This window comes from Hevea brasiliensis, chromosome 1 (assembly GCF_030052815.1).
Source record: "Hevea brasiliensis isolate MT/VB/25A 57/8 chromosome 1, ASM3005281v1, whole genome shotgun sequence".
NCBI classification, from domain to species: Eukaryota; Viridiplantae; Streptophyta; class Magnoliopsida; order Malpighiales; family Euphorbiaceae; genus Hevea; species Hevea brasiliensis.
Genome location: NC_079493.1, coordinates 1,646,352 through 1,671,330, shown reverse-complemented (window position 1 = coordinate 1,671,330; position 24,979 = coordinate 1,646,352). Strand labels below are relative to the sequence as shown.

At 28.0% G+C, this 24,979-nt stretch overlaps 1 protein-coding gene across 1 annotated transcript; it reads right to left on the bottom strand.

The window, feature by feature from the left end:
- Nucleotides 1-10,810: 10,810 nt before the first annotated feature.
- Nucleotides 10,811-12,413, bottom strand: LOC110673296 (agmatine coumaroyltransferase-2-like). The gene has a single exon (XM_021836384.2). The coding sequence runs from the start codon at nucleotides 12,325-12,327 to the stop codon at nucleotides 11,005-11,007; it is 1,323 nt and encodes a 440-aa protein (XP_021692076.2). The 5' UTR covers nucleotides 12,328-12,413; the 3' UTR covers nucleotides 10,811-11,004.
- Nucleotides 12,414-24,979: the final 12,566 nt, after the last annotated feature.

Genomic DNA, 24,979 nt, shown 5'->3' with positions numbered 1-24,979 from the left:
ATAATAATAAAACTATTAGAAAAATAATAATAATAATAACAATAGTAATAGACTTCGATCGTGTGGTCACTCTCTTTAAGGAAATTATGGCCCCCACTATGTTGTTGCTAGTTAATTTAAGCAAATCCCTCCAGGATAACAAAGTCAAAATAAAATTCTAGACAATAATTCTAGAATTCTCTCAATAACGAATTAAAGAATAATAATGTTGATTATTAGTAAAAGTAAAGAGAAGAGATAAAAGAGAAAGAGATAAATTATATTTCTGTTTAAAAAATCGCTGTTATTTATAAAGGATTTACATATTTTTTAAACAAATATAACAATTCATTTTGTATCTATTAGAATAATCATATTTATTTATTTATAACTTTTATAATAAACATAATGATTCCCTTCATATGTCTTAGAAAAATTATATCTATTTATTATTCCTTTTAAAATAGAACAATTGCATCAGTTCATATACAACTCTTATAAAATATATAATTTTTAATAATGAACAACTTTTTTGATGTATTTTAATAAACAAATATAACTGTTTTGATACAAGATAACTTTTATATCTAACTATTTATAACAAAAACTTTCAATCTTTTTTAATAAAATAAGACTCTTTATCAGTGGTAAGTGTTTTGACCGCACGACTTGGCATTTTCAGTCAACTAAGCTCATGTATAGAATTTTTCGAGGAAGCTTCATGGGAACATATGCTTTTCATTCTATGACTTCTGAGTTTTTATTTGGGGTACGTTTGATATAACGATTGATTGATTATTACTAAGTAATAGTTTATGTTTAATTTTCATAATTTAAACTTGACTGCTAAAAAAATTTATAATTTATATTTAATAATTAAAATTTTGAATCATTAATTAATAATTTTAAAAATTAATATATATATATAGATAGATAGTAATCATCTTAAATTTAAAAGAATTACTTACCACCATTTTCCATACTTGTTCTTATCTAATCATCAGTTTTAATATCACTTGTTAAAGATTTGGAAAGCATAAAGTGCCTAGTAGAACCTTTCTTAATAGGATTTATGAAATAAGACACTCATAGATTCAATACTATGCCTAACTCAGAACTTTAAGTTAATTCTCACTTATATATCTCTTATTCATTTCACCTTTTTTTGATATAAAAATTTCATATTTGTATATTCCTAATAAATATATTCAATATAAATAAATATTTTCTCAAATTTTAAATAGAGTTCAATAAATAAAAATATAAGACTTGAATTTTAAAAATATTTTCTCAAAGTTTAGTCATATGACCATTGGAATTTTTTTATTGGTGCTTTGAAAATTTTGAAGGAAAATTGAGCGATTAAGACTTGAGTTTTAAAACCGTTTAATTGTTGTTAAAAGTTATTTTTAATATAATTAATTGTTATTATAATATATTAAATTTAATCAATTTTAAATTAATTCATAAAAATATATTTTTCTTAGGAATAATTCTAATAATGTTAAAGAGACGCCAAAAAGAGAAGATATTTATCCATAAAGTAACCACACAAGGTTAAAAAAAATTGTAATATTAACATATGAAATGATCGGAAAGCAACCTGTAATTGGACAAAGACATCATTAGTTCTTATTTTCATGCTTAGAATTTTTGACTTGAACACCAAACACAAATCATGTCATTGCCTAGAACTAGCTAGAGCATTTTTTACTGATAATCTATCTACCTTTGTGAAATGCCAAATTAAACTTTGTTTCAAATGGTAAAATCATATCATTGGTTATTAAAGTTCTTAGTTGTTTTGGTGCATAATGGATCCTTACCTAAACTCACCATAATATAATTTATCTTTATTTGAAAAAAAAAACCATTTTAAATTTTAATTTATAATTTGTATTTTTAAAATATATGTAAAAACTGTTAATATTTCACATCAATTTGGCATAGGATAATACACTTATTTCTTAATAAGCTTTCAATTTTTTAAAATGATATCAAAATCTCCCAATTGATGTTAAGCCTTTTATGTTCTGTCATGTACACGAGAGGTATGCATTGACGTCTCATATTAATTTGAGATAGAGATAATGCATCCCTTATAAATTTTTTTTTGGGGATGTGCTAAATTCAATTCAACCTTTAAATTAAAGGAATGGCATCCCATTACATGAAGAAATGTTAAGACTTTGGCTATGGAGTTAGGGAAAAGTGAATTAAAGGATAGAAAACTAAAGATGAAAAAGGAAGGGAAGAGAAAAGAATATTAGTTCCTTTCCACATGGGAAATGCACCATTCTTCCTACTTCAATTTCTTTATCTTTGCTTTTGTGGGTTTTCCCATATGCAGGTTTGGGCTTTGCTTTATCTTCAATTTTGTAGGTTTCTTCATTCAAGTTGAAGTTAAATTCGGGGGCATGGGTGCTTTCCTTTTACTTTTAATAAAATGAGAATATATTTCTTTCGTTCACATGATAAAAGTCCTTATTAATGTAAATTTGCACGTATAAAAACATATCTTTATTCTTTTATTTTGGCATCAAAAAACGTATCTCACTTTAACTCTGAATTACTTTTGATATTCTTAAATCGTAGTATGTGATAACTAGATGGGATAGAAAAAATAAATAATTTTTCATTTTTTATTTTTCTATAAAAATATAGAGTAAAGGGTATTTTAATCATTTTATTATAATTAATGATTAATTGAACGAAGCACTAATTTATAAATTTTATCAAATTTTAAATATTAAATTGCTTAATTTTCAAAATATATAAACTAAGTTATAAGTTCTGTTAAACTCCATAGACTAAATTGTCATTCACCTATCAAAATTTGAGAATAAATTTTGAGTATCGAATAAAATTTCTTCAATTTTAAAAAATTTATTTTAAGTATTTAAAATTAAAAGTTTTGGAAAAATAAGCAACAAGAATTACTTCAATTAATTGAGGCAAAGGATTTTATGTGAAATGCAAGTTTTAGATCCCTAGACATCAAAATCTTGAGATTTGGGAACGTATGAAAAGAATGTGAAGACAAAAGAATCATGGACCAATGCAATGTGCTTCGAACTTTTCTAAAGCATCAGCTTCCAGTTTCCTTACGCTATACGACAACGCATTTGTGATTCGTAGACTAGAGGATCGAGAGAGTTAGTAAATTCATCCACGTTGAAGCCAATTTGCCCATTTTTCTTAACTAAGATAGAAAACGGTAGTTTTCCATTGTGAGCAGCGACATAATTCAATGATAATTAAAATAACTGTTATAATAAATCATAGGTATCTCGTAATCCATTAAAATAGACCTAATCTTATTAATTTAGAAAATTATTTTTTTAATTATATTTATAAATATTTTAAATTACCTTCAAATTAAACAGCAGCCAACAATGATAGATTGGTATAATAGACAAGCTCATTAATATTGTAATAGGCTGTGGAAGTCTGAGAAAGAAACCCATGGGCCTCTTTCAAGCACTCATTTAGATCAACTGAAGCCCATTCTAATCTAGGCCTCTAATCTAATCTCAACCGAATAATTTTAAAAAATGGGAAATTATCATTAAAAATTTTAAATTAAGTTAATAATTAATTGTTTTGTCTATGCGTTGTGTGGTTTATTTTTTTATTTTAATAATATAATTTAATAATTATTTTTTAATATTTTATATTTTAAAATCATACTATATAAATATTTACTAATAATAAAATTTTTAATTAATTATATTAAATAATTAAAATTTTATTTCTTAAATGGTTATTAATTATTTTTTTAAACAATACAATAAAAAAAAACTAAACTCTTTGAATAATTGTATTTAAAAAAGCTCATATATTATTAGAAAGAATTTGTCCATAATAGCAAATATAATAATAAATATGCTAAAAAATTTTTAAAATGAAAAATTATCATTAAAAATTTAAAATTAAGATAATAATTTAATAATTAAAATATTTATCTCCTAATTTAAATCTCAATATTCGATCCTCATCCGTTCCTTGAATAAAAAAAAAATATATATATATATATATATATATTAAATGAAAGGGAAATGAGAAATAAAAGAGAATTTTTTTTTTGTTTTTAACTCTGCCAAATTGACTCTCAATCAATAAAAGAAGAAATTAAACAAACACACCTTGTTGAAATTAATTCAATTGGTAAATATGTGAGTTTTTTTTTCTTTATCAATCAAGGTTTTCCAATGAAGAAAAAGGTGTTCATTCGATAAATTTAATTATAAATCAAATCAAATCAAATTAGTAATAATCATAATGTAATGAATAATGAATAATCCTATTGAAAGTATTTTATAAGTAATAATTCTAAGTACATTGACATAAGAGAATGTGTTCTTCAAATTATTTATAAGAAATTTTTAATATATATATATATATATATATATATATATATATATATATATATATATATATAAAGGTGAGTTAATTAATTAATAGTATTGAAAAGACATTTATCATTAAATCAAACTACAATTGGGATCATGCAAAAATTATAGATAATATTCTATAGCATGCAAATTCTTATACATATAAATTATATTGGAATTGAATTAGTTAAATTTAAAGTTAAAATTATTTAAAATAAAATTAATCGAAATCAAAATTAAAATCAATAAAAATTCTAAGATAAAATTTTAATCTTTTTAAAATTTAAATTAAAATTAATTAAAATTATTAACAAGTGTCAGGTGTAATGATAAGGCCTATCGATAAGGTCTAGCGCACTCTAATAAGAAAGCTCAAATTTAGTTTGTTTAATAAAGGCATTGTTGAGAGCAACGATAGGAAGAAAAAATTAGTGTTTTGTGTAGCCGACTTGGATCAGTCATTGGCTCAACATTAGAATGTTGCAGGGTGATTGACAACTATAAGCAAGCCTGCAAATGTGTCATCACAAATAAAAATATCATCTCCTGAATTTATTATTTAAGAAATTAAGAAGGTATCAAAGTAAGTTTTTCTTAATTAATTTGTAAGGATTTGTTATAAATCTCCATCATACACATAGGAGAAGGTATGCTTAATTAATCCTTAGACATAACATAAACTACTTAAATCACTTATGAAGAAATTAACCTAGAAGATAAATGTAGATATTATTATATTATTCGACAGATGAAGTATATTATCAACTCACAAGTGCAATTCAAATATCAAGATTAGTCATATTGATAACTTTAATTTTGTTCTTAATTTATTAATTTTAGTTTAATTTTTTAATAATTAATATTGAAGAGATAATTATTGAATGTAGGGACTAAATATGGAGAATTTTTGTACTAAATTTACTAATGTAATATTTGGTATAAATGAATTTCATAAAATTTTGTGAAATTTATTTGTAAATATAAAATTTTAATATTTGACTTAAATGAAAATTCATTTGGAATTCTTAATAATCAATTTCAGAGAATTTATTATAACTAAACTAAATTCATCAAAATTGATAAACTTTGCAAATGAATTTCAAATTTAAAATCATATACATTTCAAGTGATAAAATTATCTTCTTATTATATATCATTTTATTTTATTTTATTTATTCCAAATATAAAATTTATTCCATTTGAAATGAATTTCTGAATTTCATATTTAATATAAAATATACCAAATAAATAAATTCATTTGTAAATAAATTCTATCATATAATTTATTTATAAATGAAATGAATTTTATTATAAAATTAAACCTAACAGGGTCTAAATGTAATTTCGTATTGTTTTGGATAGTCAATAGATTTTTATTGTGATATGGGATTAATCAAGGGTGGTGCTAATAATTAAGAGATAATCAATTAAATAATATTTATCTTACAGTAATATAATTTCAAACCTAAGAGAATTTCATAAATCCAATAATTTATCTTAAAATTGAACCACCGTTAAACTTGACAACCCTACCCCTTAACTCGAACTCATTCTCTATCCTAACCCGTCTCGTTGCCATTTATAATAGCACTGATAATAAAAAAAAAAAAAATACAATGCAATTGAAAATAGTGTCATAATTTTGATATTAAATTAAGTTAAAAATTTTTAGTTGTGTTATAAAACAATTGTATTTTGATATATTAAATTTAAGAGACAAATGTTATCATTGACATTGTAAGACTATTTATACATAAAAATTATATCTTTAATTAAAAAAAAAAACCTTGCTATTGGACCTTTAAAAAAAAATAAATAAAACCCTGTCAAAGCACATAATTTGAAGAATTAATTAAACAATGGGAATTCAATTTAACATAACAATGATCAAAATTGGAGTCAATTAATTTGACGATTATGAAGTAATCAAATTGATTTAATCAACACGGAATTGCCGGCTAAACATATTTTCTTTCTCAACCTAACTTGTCATAATCATTGTCAAATAAGCACTTCCCCAGCCAATATAATAGATGCACACATTTCACAGACACAACTTAATCATAATTATTTGTTCGTTTCTTGAGAAATTGTCGCTGAAATTTTCTATGATTTTCAGCACTAAAAAAGAAAAGAATAACTTTAATTCATTTAATAAAATTTAATTCATTTTAATTGATTTGAACAAATCAACTTTTTGTTCAAAAAATAAATTAATAAAATTATTTTTAATAAGTTACTATTTTAATATAAAATAATCCACAATTCGTAAATTAATTTTTTATAATAACTCAATAAGTATTCTAAATTAATTCATAATTTAAAATGAAATAATTTGAATTTATAAAAAAAAAATACATGTAGATTATTATATATATAATTATTAATACAACAGTCATTTACAAATTGGTTGAAAGAAAAAAATAGGACAGTTTGACCAATAATCACGTAGTGATTGACAATGAATATAACATTTCAATATAATTCGTCGATTACAGCTTTATTTAATCGTGTACAACTAATTTTTTAAATAATTTCCTTTAATATATTTTTAGTAATGGCAATAAGTTAGATTTTTTTTAGTATTCGATTTGATCGAATTTTAATGAGATAGATTTAAGTAGTATATATTAAATTTAAAATAGATTTCAATTTGAAATTTAGTACTCGTAATGAGTTCAGATCGAGTTCAGGTTTTATGATACTCGTTGTACAAATTAATTTTTATAAATATTTAATTAAATATAAAATATATATTTTTTATAATAATATTATATATTTTGTTTTATGTAAAATAAAATTGAAATATTTTATAAAATTATTAAAATTTAAAACTTAAATTATTAATAAAAATAAATTTTATTTAAATTAATAATTAAAATAGATAAAACTAAATAGATTCAAGTATTTTTCAAGTTTGAATATGATAATTTTTATGGATATCCTATTCATTATCATTCCTCTGTATCTCTTCAATCTTTTTATTTTTTAGCATTAAAATAGAAAATTTGTTCAAAGAATTTCTTTTTCTACCTAAACTCTAAACGTTTGAGTACAAATAAATTTTGGAATCAAATTCTATAATCAACAACCTTTTTATATATAATATATTTTAGTTTAATATTATTTAAGTGTTCATTAAAATTATAAATTTTAATTAAAATTAAAATATTAAAAAATGAAAATATATTATTAGTGTGATCCATGAGTGCGCCAACGCGGTATGCTTATGATGAATCGAATAAAAATGTTTTATTACCTAAAACGCTAAATTATTTATTCTACAATGATTAATGGGAAAGTAAGCTACATAATAAAGAATACAATGTCTATTTAATATTACTATTTAAGATGCTATTGAAATATATATATATATATATATATATATATACAGCCATTGACAATTTTGGGGGACAATTCTCTTACAATATCCCAGAAAATCCAACTGCAACTTGCAATAACTAATAAACATTGATCTTTTCTTAAATTTTAATGGCTAAAAATAAGTTAAATTTACTTTAAAATTAATTTTTTATAATTTCTTGTTATATTTATTTATTTATAATACAAAGTAAACATCATATCACTTAAAACTTCTATCTTTTTCTTTAAATATTTCAGTCAACATGCCGAGCCAAAACACAGATCACAGAATAACATTAAGCTGCCAGCAGCTTTAAGTGCATGACAATGGCGGAATTAGTCCATGTACATTGCTTATCATGAACAACTTCTTCAAGCTTCATTTATTTTACATTTTGGTTTTGTGATGGAGAGATCATATCACAAATCAATAGTTAATTTTGCATATCTATCAATATTTATTTAATGATTGTGACTAATTTATTGAATATGGTGGATATTAATTAAATTAAAGCTAGGTTGGAAGTTGATAATTACAAATATTAGCTTTAACATTAATTGATAATTTTATAAATTAGTCAACTACTCATTTTTGAAAGATTATATAAATAAAATATTTATTAAATTTTTTTTAAGATTTGTTACTCAAAATTTTAGTAGAATTTAGAAAGAGACATTTTTCTTAATTTGAGTGGAAAAAATATTACTCAATAAGATGATGAAATATTTAGTGAAATTTCTATTTTAGTATTATTTTTAAATTGGGTGAGATTCCTTATTTGGTTAGAATTGAGGGGATTGAAACTATAAATATGAGTATTGTAAAAAAGTTATTTGACTTTGTCCATGGAGAGTAATTTAGCTTATTGAAGAGAAAGTGACTTTCAGTCATAGAGTAAAAGGCTTTGCTAATTACTGAGGATTCGACTTTTCTTATTGATGAGAGGTTTTTGCTCACTGCAGTCCATTAGAAGAAAAGAGACTTCTGCCTAAGATAAAAAAATTATGTAAAGTTCAAGAGAAATGAATTTTTGTCTATTGGTGAAAGGACTCTTACTCACATGTTGAAGTACCCTTTGTGGTGGTGTAGTAGGTAAAGTAATAAATTTATTAGATTATATTTAGAAACTTAAAGGACTAACTAATGTATTTAGTATGATTAGTTAGATGCAAGAGTTTTGGGAGCATAATTGGATTAATCAGTAGTACAATTTTGAATTTGTATATTGAGAAGGTAAATCACGTAAATATTGATATTTTATGTGTTTATTTTATATATTTTTTTAATTTACATAATTTCATAGTGCACAACAAATTGTAATCTAGTAGTAGGAAAATCTAACACTATATTTAAGAGTTTTTATCGAATGGGAAAAGAAAAAAATAGTGTTTAATTCATGGAACAGGAAAAAAATTAAAAGATTAAATAATTTCATAAGAATATTAAACATTAATTGTAGAATAATTATTTTTTAAAAAAATTAATATTAAAGGACAGATAGTTCTTATTCTCTTAATTTTGATGAAAAAATAAATTTGGATTTAAAGAGATAACTCATCCTTTTTTTTTTTTGTCTTCATTTTCTCTTCTTTCTTTTTATCCTTTCATTCAAACCAATTTAAAAATCAACTCTCCATTGCTCAATCAAATAGGCACAACACTCAATTTAATCAAAGAACACTATTTACGTCAAAATTAAAAAACTTAAGATAAGAAAAAAAAAATTAAATTAGAACCCTAAATCAAACAAATTGTTTAGCTTTCTAAAGAAAGCCGTCAAGAGAGATAACAAGAAGTTAATTAGCGAAGAGGTGACATAAATATTTTTTATAATAAAAAGGCTACCCCCAAAATTTGACCTTAAAGACATGGTTCCATGCAAAGTTCACGAGTCCATACGTATATATTATATAAACATCACCTTAATACAATGTCTAATATCCTCATACCTAATCCAAGATTTTAATTAATTAATTACATATTAGCTGATATCATCAACTTCAAACGTCCCCACACCACCTAACAAACTATACTAATAAATAATTAGCTAGTGTGTATATATATATATATATTCAAACGATAATAAATATCTTTCCACGACTATAAAGATCACCTATTGTATATATTTTAATTAATAAATGCCATATGATGCTCAAAGTTGTAGAATAAAATGATCATCTCTTATAAGAAATTGGGTTTCAAATTTCAACATATTTTTTCCTTTTTTTTTTAGGTAAAGGTATACAAATGCTATTTAATTTAAAGCGAAGAATTTCATAAGTGTGTATGCATATATATATATATATAAAATAAAATTTAGTAGTGTAATCTATTTCTCCATTAACATGTAATGGTTGAACTCATCTGTATAAATTATATATATCAAATTCTGAAAAAAACAACTCAGGTATGAAATATTTTGAAAAAAATATTTTGCTATCTAAATTTAATAAAAGACCAATGGCCTCCTGAGAGAGAAAGCACTACTTTTATATGCACCAGAAAGTATTCTATAATCTTTTGAAAAGATTTATATCATTTTTCAAAATTATTTTCAAATAAAAAGATTTAATATCATTATATTAAAAGATTAATGAATTTTATTGTTTATAATAATATGTTCTATGCCTGATGTATAGGAGTAAAATCTTGTCCCTCTAGTAATTATTTATAATACTTAAAATTTTAATATTATTAATAAATTTATTTTTGTTATAAAAAAATACTAAAATTGATAAAATCGAATAAAAAATTGATTAATTAAACTTACTAATTCAATTATAATTTTTAAATTAAAAAATGAAAGTTAAATAAATTAGAAAAATTAAAAAATATATTGTTGAATTTATGATATACAAATATGACTAATAAATTAATTTATTATATCACTTTCGATATCTTGTATAATTAATTTAAAATTGACGTTTAAGTTTAAATTAAATACTATAATCTTAGTTTATTCATTAAAAACAATAAAAAAGGGACAAATTTTAAATAAAAAAACTGATCAAATGGTTAATTGTTGATCAATTATATATGTGTATATGTATATATATATATATTACTCCCCAAGTAAAGTTTTCATGCAATTATAATTAATGATATCTCTTATGAGCAGTTGTTATTACAAGCAGGTAGATGGTCCACCTTCAAGAAAAATACATGACAACAACTATATATTTAACAAGAACTTCTTAATTATAACGATGGAAAAAGAAAAAAATAGCCAAAAGGAAAAAATAAATTATTGTAGTAATAATTAGTTGATCAGTCCAATGAATAGATAATTTCTTTGAAGGTGGCCAAATTGTCCTGGAAAAGAGGTATGAAGGCGTCTATACTTCCATCCCCAATGAACGAAGGTAGAAGAAACATCATTCCTTCTGTTGGAAAATAAGATGGCATAAATATATAAGGACTTCCTCCTCCAAAATCCAGATCATAAAATGGAAACCTTAGCCAACTATCAACCTCCAAATTAGGGCACAACACCGACTTGCTCATCTCCGCCGTGGGCACCAGGTCTTCTTCCTTCCCTGCCTTGTGGGTAGCGAAGTCGATGAATGATTTGAAGTAGCTGTTATTTACCTTTGCAATAGCTTCATGAATGAGCTTGGCCGCATAAGGTAATGGCTCTCGTAGTAGGTCTTTAACCCTCGCACTTGGGAATGCCCATAGCACCAAGTTCCCAAAGTATTCATTGGGAACTCTTGGATTCATTCGCATGCGTCCATTCACTGAGATTCTCACATGTGTTTTTTCGAACCCACCGAGCCCTCGAGCCTTTGTTATGGCTCTCCATAGATGAGCAACCAAGCTCTCGAAAGTGCTATAAGTCTTGTTCTGCAGATTATTTGATGGTGGAGAGGCTCTAGCCTTGAGCTTGGAGAGAAATTCCAATGTGAAATGGACTTTATGGACTATAATGTCATCCACAAAGTTATCAATATATATATTTGGAAAATCTTTGACAAGCTTCTTGCTTTTAAACTCAACTCCTCTGTGTTCAAAATCGAAATGAGGAGGTTTTCGAGGGCTGAAAATGGTTCGATCACAAAGAGGAAGTGGGTTCATGTCAAGTCCACGACTAGCTTTCCCCCATGAAACCAAGAAATTGCTGGTGGAATGCCCATCAGCTACCAAGTGATGGGCTGTGAAGCCAACTACTAATGAGCCACAACTGAACCTTGTGAGCTGAACTTGCACGAGCTCTTCCACGTCCTTCAAGCTAGGATGAAGGCTAAGCAAAACAGGAGATGGCTTCAAGGGCATGAGTTGATCAAGCTTGCAATCCACAGAAGCTTCAACTAGTTTCACCCCTTTGTCATTGAGAAAAATGACAGGATCACCTTTCTCATCTTCCCCTAATCTTCCAGCCCATTCCCTGTATTCTGATAAGGCCCTCTGGAGGCCAAGCTCAATGGTTGCATTCATTGGTGTTGGTGGACGATAGGCATAAATGACTGCTATGTGGGTGTTGTAGGTGACCTTATCAAACACACTCAGAGGGATACAGTGTGAGGTAGGGGGAGGACAATTCCCTTCATAAATTGGCTTAACAGTTCTTGTACTCTCTATTCTCACCTTCATGGTTTTTGGTATTTGGGTAATTTTCTTTTTTGGATAAGGCTATATTGGCTAGCTAATTCCAAGAGAGAAAACAAGGTTTATTTTGAGCGTATCTAGCTGAGGCATAGCTCATCTCCTTATATAGTGAAGTGTTTCCCTGCACCAAACCTTTTGTGGTTGGTGAATTGTTAGCTAATCAACTGTTTGCAAAACGGTGACTAATTCTATATTCCTTTCTTGTAAAACTAAAGTGCGAACATGATTTAAGCTCCATGTAATAAAAACAGAATAATCAGTACAAGTCAAAGATTAATTCAAATTAAATAATAAAAAGAACTAGCTAACAAAGGTTGATTCGATTTGTAATACTCGTTAATTACATTCATTAAATTGAGAGTTAGAATTTTACTAATCATGGTACGCTTGACCGTGAATCAGAAATCTCTCATTATCTAATTTTTTTTTTTTTTTTTTTAAATTTCAAGTTAGCTACAAGTGTCTGGAACTGTGTGGACTAAAGTGTTAAGCAGGGCCAGATCATCCCTTACGTATGAGGAACATCCCTAAACGTCATTGATTCAATTAAATTATTGTTTTTTCTTTTTAAATTGATTCACTCAATGTCAAACTCATTAATTATTTTTTGCCCTTGTCTTTTTATGATCGGAGATCGAAATAGATATCCTACAATAATAAAAAATGATTTCATTATTACTAAATTAGAACTTATTATTGTTAAATTTTCCTTTTAAAAAAATAATTATTAAGTTCAGGGATTCACGTGGGAAAATGTGATGGGAAAAAAATGCGAGAAAAGAAAACCAACAGATCCACACACCGACGAATAATTAATTGTCAGAAGAGCTCACAGATTAGACCAATTAAAATAACTTCTCAAAAGATAAATGTGAAAGCTAGTAGCATTAGTGCCTTTTTTGTTTGATTTTCCCTGTAAATTCTTCAATTTTTTCTGGATTTTTCGAAGAAAAACATGGTGATGTTCCCTTGATACACTTGTTGTGTCTCCATTACGTGTAAGAGGAGGGGAAGTTGAATCGGAATCTTTTATGTTTAATATATGTAATTATTATTGGATTATATTTATTACTGTTTAATTTAGTAATAATTTAAATATTAGATATAATGTAATATAATTAATTATATAATAAAATTAATATTTTAATGTAATTACTATTATAACTCATGATTATTTACATGTATAACAAAAATATAATAAAAATGTAATAAATTAGTATAAAATTTTAACATATAATATTATTTTATTAAGTATTATTTTAATTTTAAATAATATTTTCACTAATAATGGTGACGGCAGTAATAACTAAATGGTAACGACAATAATAATAACAGTGGTGGTGACATGGCAAAAGTGATGACAGCGATGATAGCCCGATATTGGTGGTAGTAGTGGATGTGGTTGGGTAGTGATTTGTAGTACTGTTGATAAATAAAAAAATTAAAATTAATAATTATAATTTTATCTATTTTTATATGTAATTATTATTATATTACTTTAAGTGTAATTAATTATATTATGTAATTATTATTTCAATATAGATGTAATGTATGAAAAATAAAATGTTTTATGTGGAGTGTGTGGAGCTTATGTGTACCCATTTTTAGTAGCAAAGTAAAAAAGTTAAGTTTTTTAATTAGCTATATTAATTAGATAGATAATTAAATTAATATCAAACTAATATTAATTTTTATTTTAAACATTAATTATTAAAGACTAGATTAAGGTTATAATTTAATAATAATTAAGTCGTTTATAAAAACTAATTAATTATTAATGTTACTAATAGCGTGTTTGCTAAAAACTTCACAATATATTAGAGTAACAACTTAATGATTAATTGCCTACCAAATAATGCATGAGATTAATTAGGTATTATTTAAAATTTAAATCCTTTTACCCTTTAAAAATTTCTGAAATATTAAAAATATCCATCCCTAATCACAAGCAAAATCTGAGTCCCTGGCTTGTTCATCATCCTGTTATTCTCTTTCATTAAAATATTTCTCTTCGCTTATTAAAAATAAAAATCTCAAGCAAAATTTTCCATCGACAAAAGAAAAAAAAACAACAAATAGAAAATTTCAATAAATTAAGCCAACTATATGAACTAATTTAGAATTTCCATTAATGGTAATATATTTCAAGTTTAATTTTTATTTTGTTAAGTATATATATTCTTAACGGACTAGCACTGTCGCCTATAGAATATATATATTTCTTTAATTTACAAATTTAATTTTCATTTCTGAAGATTTTCCTTTCCTGTGCATTTTATTTATTTCTTTAATTATTTATATATTATTCAAGATCTAGATTGTTTCTTCTTCCCTGTTAGCTCATCCCCCTCTCGATCTCAGTGCGTCCTTGGTATCAGAGCCTGGGGGGGAAAAGGTTCTATTTAAGGTTAGGATTCACATTTAAACATTTTTTAGAGGTTGGTAAGATAATCCTAAGGTGATAAGACAGCTTCTTTAGAGGTGTAAACAGGCCTGGGTTGTAAGTCCCGTGTTTAGCCGAGAGGGCGTGTTTAGGGCAGTGATTCCGGGTGCGATTACCTCACTTAACTCAAAAGATCAACCTAGAAAAATTCTTTAACTATGAATCCAATTTTCTGTAGGACAGTTTCTTCTTCAAACTCTTCTACCTTGTCCTCCGAGTCGAGAAAGATAATTAATAGTGAAGAAATAATAATCGAAAATTTTGAAAAATATATAGATAATTGGGAAATTCCAAAAGTACAAAAGGATCAGATCTATCAGACTACAAAACTCAATTTTTTCAAAACTAATTTCACAATCAAAACTGAAGAAAGAGATCTTCAGATTACAAAACCCTTTGAGACGATTTCTCTTCTGTCTAAAAAATCCTTACAAAAACACCGTGAAAAACAATACAAATTCATCTATATAGGTTTAGTCCAAGTTGGAATTAAACCGCTTACCAAAGAAGGGTTGAACACCTCAATCCTAGCAGTTCTTAGAGATACTAGGTTCATAAACTTCCAGGACTCCTTGCTTAGTTCAGTCGAGTCTAGTTTGTGCAGTGGACCAATATCTTTTGATTGCTATCCAAATTTTACTGTTTTGTTAAACGACAGTAATATTACAAAATCCCTTGTTTTACAAATCAAAACTCACAATTACGAAATGCTTGAAGGATCTATTCCTCTTGCACTGATTTACAAAATTCATTACAAAGCTATGGTTTCTGCTTTTGCCACAAAACATAAGTTTCAAAGTAAAAGAGGAGAAACTTTGCTTTTACAAACTGATCTTACAAAATCCAACACTGTAATCCCTAGATCTATCCAATGGAAGGACATAACCCTACCAGAAGAATGGATTTTAGAAGGTGCAGTAGAACCAGAATCTTCAAAAATAGTTGAGCCAAACGTTCAACTGAGGCAAATAACCCAGTATGAAGACGGAAGAGTCAACCTTAGCTTTAACAGAAGCCTTAGGTTTTCAGATGATTCCTCAACATCCAGTACTGTAGACATAGGAAAAGTGTCTCGTATACCTTCTGTCATTAGTTTGCCCGGTACAAAACCAGTTGGAGTACAAAATATTCAGCCTAAGTATTCTACTTCAGACTTACCTAGCTCTTCTAGGTTTTCTACTTCATAAATACCTAGATTCACTTTACAAAACATAGATTACTCTACAAATGTTCCACATCCAGTTTATACAAATTTACAAAATGAGTCTGTTCAGGATGAAACCCAAACAGAGTCAGAACCTACTTCTCCTACCTTTTCAGCCATTACAGAAAATGTAAACCATGAACTTAATGTGCTTGAAAAAGTATTTGAAGTAGACAAATAATATTTGCATGATGATTTTTATTCTCCAAAAAATCATAAAAAGCAAATGTGGTTTTTCAAAAATTTCAATGATCAAAGGAAAGAAATTCAAAATGAATATTATGACTTTATACACCAACACAGAGTTCATATTCTTTTCTTTGATTGGTTTGAGATGTATGCTAAACAGCATAACATTTCATATCCGTTTTCCAAAATTCCAAAAACTTTCAAAAAATCAAATCTAGTTTCAAAACCTTCCCAAATTTCAAAACCTAAACAACAGGAGTCAGGAGAAAATCAATCAAAGTTCATTGCGGCTCTAAAAGATCTTCCAAAGAAAGTAGAAGAAAAATTATCTGTTAATCCTGTTACTGTTAGAAACAAAGTTCCTGAATGGGAAATTTCAGATGGTAGAAAAATACAATTTGAACATCCTCCTCTTAGGATAGTAAAAATTCCCCACTTGGAACAAATAGTAGAAGCAGCTCCCTACAAAATTCCAAATGAAAGTGATTCTGTGAATATAAAAAACATTGTTCTACAGAATAACTTTACAAATACCCATTTGCATACCATAGGTAAGCAATTACAAAAAATGGAACAAAACCAACAGGCTACAGTTTCCCAAATTGAAACTAGGCCGGATACAAAATTGAAAAACCCAATTTTCAAACCATTTCAAGTTTCCAAGAACAGTAAAAAAGATTTACAAAACAACAACAATTCTGAATTCATCCAAGCTTTGAAAGACATGAAGACTAGGCTAGAAGCTTCAACTTCTACTTTAGTAGCACCTGAAACACCTCAAACCTCCCAAAGGAGTGTCAATCTAATTGAGGAAGATTCAGACTCAAATGTCCAAAGCCAAGAAAATGAGCCCATCCAAACTGAAAAAATTCATTCTTCAAAACCTTTACAAATCAATAGACTTTATTGGCCGCGGGTAGCAACACCTCTCCCAATAACAGCTCCAGACTTAGGCATAGAAAATAGATTTGAAATTCTGACCCAGTCTAAATTCAATGCCTCTACTGTCTATGGATGGAACATAGATGGTATGTCTGAGTACAACATCTTGAATTTGCTCCAGCAAATGACCATGGCAGTAAATGCTTACAAAACCCAAACTGGAACCCCAGAAAGAGCTATTGCTGAACTCCTCATTGCAGGATTCTCAGGACAGCTCAAAGGATGGTGGGATTATCATCTCACGAACCTACAAAAATTTGAGATTCTAGAATCCATACAAACTCAAGAAGATGGCGTGTCAATTTTTGATGAGCTAGGCCAACCAATCCCAGATGCAGTAGCCACATTGATTGTAACAATTTCATTACATTTTGTAGGTGACCCATCTCATCTTAAGGATAAAAATGCCGAACTCCTTTCAAATCTTAGATGCAAAAAACTGAGTGATTTTCAGTATTACAAAAACACTTTCCTTACTAGGGTAATGCTTAGAGAAGATTCTAATCAACCCTTTTGGAAAGAAAAATTCCTTGCTGGACTTCCGGTCCTTTTAGGAGAAAAGGTTAGGAATAAAATTAAGGAAGCATTTGAAAATCAAATCCCGTATGATAAATTAACCTATGGTGAACTAGTCAGTCTCACTCAAAAAGAAGGTTTAAAGATTTGTCAGGATTTGAAATTACAAAAACATTTGAAATGAGAAATGAGAAAAACTCGCCAAGAGTTAGGATCTTTCTGCAAACAATTTGAAATAGGAACCAAAAACCCTACTCCAAATTGTGGAGGAAGTTGTAGCAGAAAACCTTACAAAAAATCATCCCAAAAATATAAAAACTCTTCAAAACCAGAAAAAGATCCATATTACAAAAAACTTCCAAAAAAGACTAGTAAACCTAGTCCCCAATCCAAATCATAGATAAAAAATTTAACTTGTTACAAATATGGTAACAAAGGCCACACTGCAAATTTTTGCAAGTTAAACAAAAAATTTCATGAGTTGCAATTAGAAGAAGAAGTTATTAATAAAATAACTGCTCTTTTAATTGAAACCGAAGGTGAGTCCAGCAATACTGATCTCACAGAAAATGAAAAAGGATTACAAATTGATGAATTAATCATAAGTTCATCATCCAGTTCAGATTCTGAAACAGAAAATGGACTGTTTATAAAATCAAAATTGAAAATCAATGTTCTTTCAAAAGACCAGAAGTTACTCTTAAAAATCCTTACACAGGTTGAAGATTCTCAACTACAAAAGGAATTTTTAGGAAAACTTTTAAAAACCTTTGAAGAACAGCCAATACAAAAACCTTCTATTCTGCCCTCTATTACAAAAAACACATATGACCTTACGGCCATGATGGGTAGAAAAAAGACTTCAAAATAATCAACTGTTTTAGTTCAAAGCCTCCAGGAAGAAATAAAAGCTGTTAAGATTGAGCTTAATGAGCTAAAAGAAAAACAGGCACAGGACTCAGAAACACTTCAAAAATTACTTTCAAAACAAATCAATGAAGAAATCGAAGAAGAAGATGAAGAAAATACTTTAGAAATTCAAAGTCTTGAAAAACCTACAAAGGATTTTCTCTTCATTCTTAATGAGATTTCTTCCAGAAAATATTTGATTAAAGTTTCGATAGTTTTTTCAAAAGATTTCAGGATCGATACAATTGCCTTATTTGATACAGGTGCAGATTTAAATTGTATTAAAGAAGGCATTGTTCCAGAGAAATTCCAAGAAAAAACTACTGAAAACCTTTCAGCTGCAAATAAAATCAAATACAAAACAGAGGCTTCAATAGCCAATTCAAATCTCCTTCTAAAAACTTCATTTGTTTTAATAAAAGATATCAGTCATAGTGTCATGTTAGGGACGCCTTTCATCAATTTGATTACTCCCTACAAAGTCAACTATGATAATATTTCTTTTAAAACAAAAAATCAAAATCTTGTTTTTCCTTTTATTGAAAAACCCAAAACAAAGAATTTGAGTATCATAAATGTTTATTCCATTTTTTATAATCAAATAAATGTTTTGGAACAGGAAATAAGACAGCATTTACAAAAAGAAATTTCATTAAGCAAGCTTGTTTTCAAAAATCAATTTTTTGATTACTGCTTATTACAAACTAACCCTTGTGAGTTTTTGCAGATGGCAGAATCATCCAACAATGGTGATTTAGTCCACTTTGGACCAATAGTCCTCTCCAAAACTCCTGCTCAAAAATTCATAATTAATGTAGCCAGAACTGCATATGTTCCCACAGAAAGGCACCAATGTTTATTAGACAATCTTTGGACTTTAATACAAAATAAAAAGTTGGGAGTAATAGCTCTCAATGCACTTTGTATTGAGTTTGAGGAAGCTAATAAATATGTGGCTGACCTCCTTAGTAGAATTAAATATCATGAGGATCATATCATGGTAGCTCAATCATTCATTGAGTTTTTACAAAACCAAAATTTATACAAATCCATTACATCCAGAAATAGTCCATCAGATCCATCCACTTCTAACCAAAATCATCACCTTGAATTACAAAAACAGGAATTTGAAGGCCTAGGATCCCCACTGGATTCTAGTGTAAGAATTCAAAAGCGAAGGACTGAAGGCCTAGGATCCCCACTGGATTCTAGTGTAAAATTACCATTGGCCCCACTAGTCAATGTGAAAAATTATCACCATAGTGAAGTCTTCTTTGCTTCACTTGGTGCCAATAGGTCCTTAGAACATTTCCAAACCCGTTGTCTTTCAAAGAAATTCAGGCAACAAGTTCTCAACAGCCTTCCTCAAGAGATCCGCGAGCAGATTCTACAAAACATCATCCAGTCAAGAACCAAAGAACAGCTGGATGTTCTCCAAAAATGTCTCAATTTTACAAAAAGCAATCAGCAAGGTCACAATGGATGGTCATGGGAATGGGAGTACTATTCAAAACCCCGTTTTCATTGCACTCAGGCACATCCTAACCGATACCCTCTGTGCTATCCAGACTGTGAACACAGCTTAGATTTCAGCATCCCCCGCTTCAAAACCACTCAGATGTCTGGAATCCGATATCTAGACGCCAGAGAACTATTCAAATGGGGTATGTTAGCTGGAGTCCGAGTCACAAGATCTGATTATGAAATGACAAGGTTTTTGGGAAATAGAGTCCTTCAAGAAGTAAGAAGACTATTATTCTTCCAAAAACCAGTCAACATACAAATTATTTCAACACCTCCAGAAGTATTAGCAAATGGAGAGCTATAATAAGCGATCCATTACTTCTACCTGGATACAAAACTTCCTCCTCTCTATCATCTTCCGGATTGGCCATGCAATCATGAAGACTATTTCGTCCAACTCAACAAATGGCGAGCAAAGACAGTCGTTGAAAATTGGCAAAAACACCGATATCCAGAATATGCACTAATCTATACGGGTACATATTCTCGGATATTTGTTCATTATGAACATTTGCCAGGTCCAAAACCCTTTCATATTGAAACATAGTATGAAAATTACATGGTTCAGTATGAAAGTCACTACGACTTATCTTCTGTCTCGTCAGATGACGAAACAAGTGACGACGAGGAAACATGGCACAACTTACAAAACATGATGGAAGGATAAAAGAGTGGTCCCAGCTCCACTCCATTAAAAAAAAAAAAAAGAAAAGAAAAGAAAAAGAAAAAATTTAAGACCGGCAAAAGAAATTTATGGCGGCAAAATTACCCTTTTTCTCTTCATTTTCCTTTATTTTAATCATTTTTTTAATATTCTCTTTTTCCTCTTCCTTTATTTCAAAACCAGACAGGACACTGTTCACCTGTCATATCTTGTATTGTTCACTTTTTTACTATTAGCATGTGAAGGAGACAAAAAACACTGTTCACACGTGAAGGCATCAAGTGACAGCCACTGTTCAAAACCTTCAAAATTACAAAACTGCCCCTGGACACTTCTATATAAGGAGGCACCCATCCAAGGCAAAGGGAAGCCACTTCAAACCATTCTTCAAGCCTCTTGAGCCCAAGCTTCTCCCCTTCAAGCTTCTGAAGCTGAGAGAATACGAATAAGGTCCTGAAGGAGTTTCACCCCGAGGTGAAGAAAGGAGCAAGAAGGTTGATTCACTTCCCATCCTACCCTACCTCTACCTCACCTACAAACTTACAAACCCTGTATTTCCTTGTAGTAGATCTTAGGAAGCTCATGTGTTGAGCAACCTTTGTAAGTCCTACCCGGAATTACATCTACAAAACCTTTGTACAAATTTTACAAATTTTATAAAGCTTTAAAGTAAGTTTTTCTTCAATTCTTTTCTTACAAAATTACAAATATTTCTTTCTTTTGCATGCATATGGTCGGTTCAATCGCCTGATCTGCATAAATATACGTATATATATTCATAACGGACTGGCTCTGTCGCCTATTGAATATATACATGTATATTCATATTTAAATTTCAAGTTTAATTTTTATTTATATATATATATATATATATATTCAATGGATGCACAATGAGTCAGTTATAGGTGATGAGCTATACCGCAGAATAATCTTAAAAAAACTAAATAAAGAGACTTGAACTTGAGAGTTCTCTGCTTTTTATACCTTAAAGGTATAGGAAGATCAACCAAATTACTGTGATTAGTTATATTATTATTTTTTTTATTGATAGAAAATTATTATCGGTGAGATTTAAAATTTGATGGTTTTTTTTTTTTTAAATATATGTTTAGATTAGTTTAGGAGTAGCTTTCTCCCCATCTGTGGCCAATTGGTTTTATGTTATAATGTTAGCTTAGCTATCCCGTCATTCTTAAACATACACCTATATATGTTAAACTTATAAATTTTAGATTCTTAATTAATTTAATTAATCCTTGCAAATGGAGTATAATGCTTCCATATCACTTGACCTGAATTTGTTGGGGCTGTACGATATATGATTATGAGGAAGAAAGGGTTGAAAAATTAATTAATTATAAGAAGCTTATTAATTTCATTGCGTAAATTTTATCTAATAATGCTTATGCAAAGTAAGCTATTGATGCTGTCATTTTATATGCATGATGTCATGATTACGAGGAAGATAGGGTTGAAGAATTTCACCAATCATCAATTAATTAAAGGTTTTCTAATTAAGATATTGATGCTCTATTTATTTGAAAAATAATTTATTTATAAAAAATATTTTTTATATTTTTTAAAAAACATTTTTAATGTTTGATTCTAATGTTAAATTAATTATGGGTGTTTATATTATGTATATATAAATATTTTTATATTTTAATAAAAATATTAAAATTTAGAAAATATAAGAGAAAATTATTTTTCTTAAAAATAACTTAATTTTTCTTTTAATTAGAAAAAATATTTTCTATTTATTTATTTTCTTAAATACTCTAAATACTAAAAAAAATTAAAAAATATTTTTTTATTTTTCATGAATAAACAGAATCTTAATGATATATATTGCAGAAAATATAATTTTATATTTTCAATATAAAAACTAATAATAAATAAGCATGTTAATTTTGTTGTATAATTTTTATATAGTCTCATATGTATATAATTTTTGAAAAAAAGTTAATTTTACTATAAATAAATTAATTTAATAATTTTTTTATCATGATTAAAATAAAAAATAATTTAAATAATTACAAACACAAAAATCAAAATGGATATATAATTAGTGGTAATTATTACAAGGGTCAAGAAAGTGACATGGGAGGTGGCATCCAGAGACCCAAATCCGCTTGTAAGGTGGCCTGTCTAGATTGAACCTTTCCCTGATAGATTTGCGGAAGAAGTATTTATTAAGACATATTATTATCAGATTTGAATTTATTAATTTTATAAGTTAGTGCGCTTTGTGAATGTTATTTCGGATTCGATAGATAAAATATTTTTTATAAAATTAAATTAAATTGATAATGTTAATTAGTAAATATGAGCATAATGATGATTATTATATCTGAGTGTTCTATTTTTTATAAAAAAAAAAGGAACTTATTAATCACAATCAATATCCATAATCATCAAAAAGTCAAATTTGAAGTAAAAGCTGTTTATCAAATTGTTGAAAAACACAAAACACTGGTTGTTGGTAGCCACTGCAATCTGTTAAAAAATTTCTCCCTTTGGTTGACTTCATAATTTCTCAAATAATTATTAATTATATAGCTGCCGAAGCTTCATATTTATTAATTTAACGTATATTAGCCGAATATGCTCGTGAATATAATTCACGTCTCCTGTTTTCTTTTAGAATTTTAATAAATAAAAAAAGAAAATCAATATATTATTATTTTTTACATGGGAAATGAAGAATATGAGTAATTAATAAAATATATCAATTTGTTAGTTAATTAATTAAGTTAATCATAGAATTATAACAATATGGGATAATGTACTGTTGGAAGAGTTGACATTGCATGTATTATTCATATGATTTGTGGGGAAAATATGGAGGTGAAAATTATGTATATTTATGGAGAGGGTCAGTGACCAAACTCAACCCCACCCACGAGAGTCGTTAAATTAAAATGAATTGTAAACTGCCACTTGATTGAAAATTAATAATTATGTCTGGTTTGATTCTTTTGCTTAGTGGATATCCATAACTTTTCCATGTTCCTTGTTCAGAATTTCTGTGGTACATCCACAAGCTCTTCTATAAAAACTTTGTGTTGAATATAAAATTTAGATTATTTTTTTTTATTTGAGTTAATTTTTTAGTGAAATTATGCTTGATTTATTTTCTCATTCACACTTTAGGCATTCATATCTAATCGTGACTTGAACAAACCTCATTTCCTTTAGTTAATTTTTCTGGTAGAGTTAAGTTCAAACTATTTTTCCATTCACACTTCAGATGTTCATGCTTGTTCGTGCTATTTGAGTTAATTTTTGGGCAAAATATAAAATTTAGATAATTTTTTTTATTTGAGTTAATTTTTTAGTAGAATTAGGTTCGATTTATTTTCTCATTCACACTTTCGATGTTCATACCTCTTCGTGATTTGAATAAACCTCATTTTCTTGAGCTAATTTTTATGGTAGAGTTAAGTCCGGGCTGTTTTTTCATTCACACTTCAAATATTTATTCCTGTTCGTCACTCGAATAAACCTCTTCTCCTTAAGTTAATTTTTAGGATAGAGTTGTAACATTCCGTGTGGCAAAAGAAAATAATCTACGGCTGGAGGCGGAGCCTCACTTGAGATCTTGACCAAATGGGGGGCAGGAATGAACTTAATCATACATTGAAATTAGATAAATTAATCACTAGAGACGTCTTTTGGTAGAATGGAGAGTTGGAAGAACTCCAGGATTAAACGTGCTCGTTTGAGAGAAATCTTAGGATGGGTGACCTCCTGGGAAGTTCTCCATTCTACCTATGGGACAAAACGTGAGGCTTAGGATGGGTTAGGCCAAAGCGGATAATTCCTCTAGTGGTTGGAGTAAGGGCGTTATAGATGGTATCAGAGCCGGACCCCCTCTAATAGATGTGTGGTTCCGGGATGAACTAGGCGGAAACTAGTGGGCTTGTAACATCTCGTGCGACAAGTAGAAATAATCTACGGCTGGAGGTGAGGCCTCACTTGAGACCTTAATTAAATGAGGGACAATAATGAACTGAATCATACACTGAAATAGGAAAAACTAATAACTAGAAACGCCTTTTGGTGAAATGCTCGTTTGAGAGAAATCCTAGGATGGGTGACTTCCTGAGAAGTTCTCCATTCTACCTATGGGACAAAACCATGAAACTCAAGATAGGATGAGCCAAAACAGACAATTCCTCTAGTGGTTGGAGCAGGGGCGTTACAAGAGTTAGATTCGATATTTTCTTTAAGTTAATTTTTATAA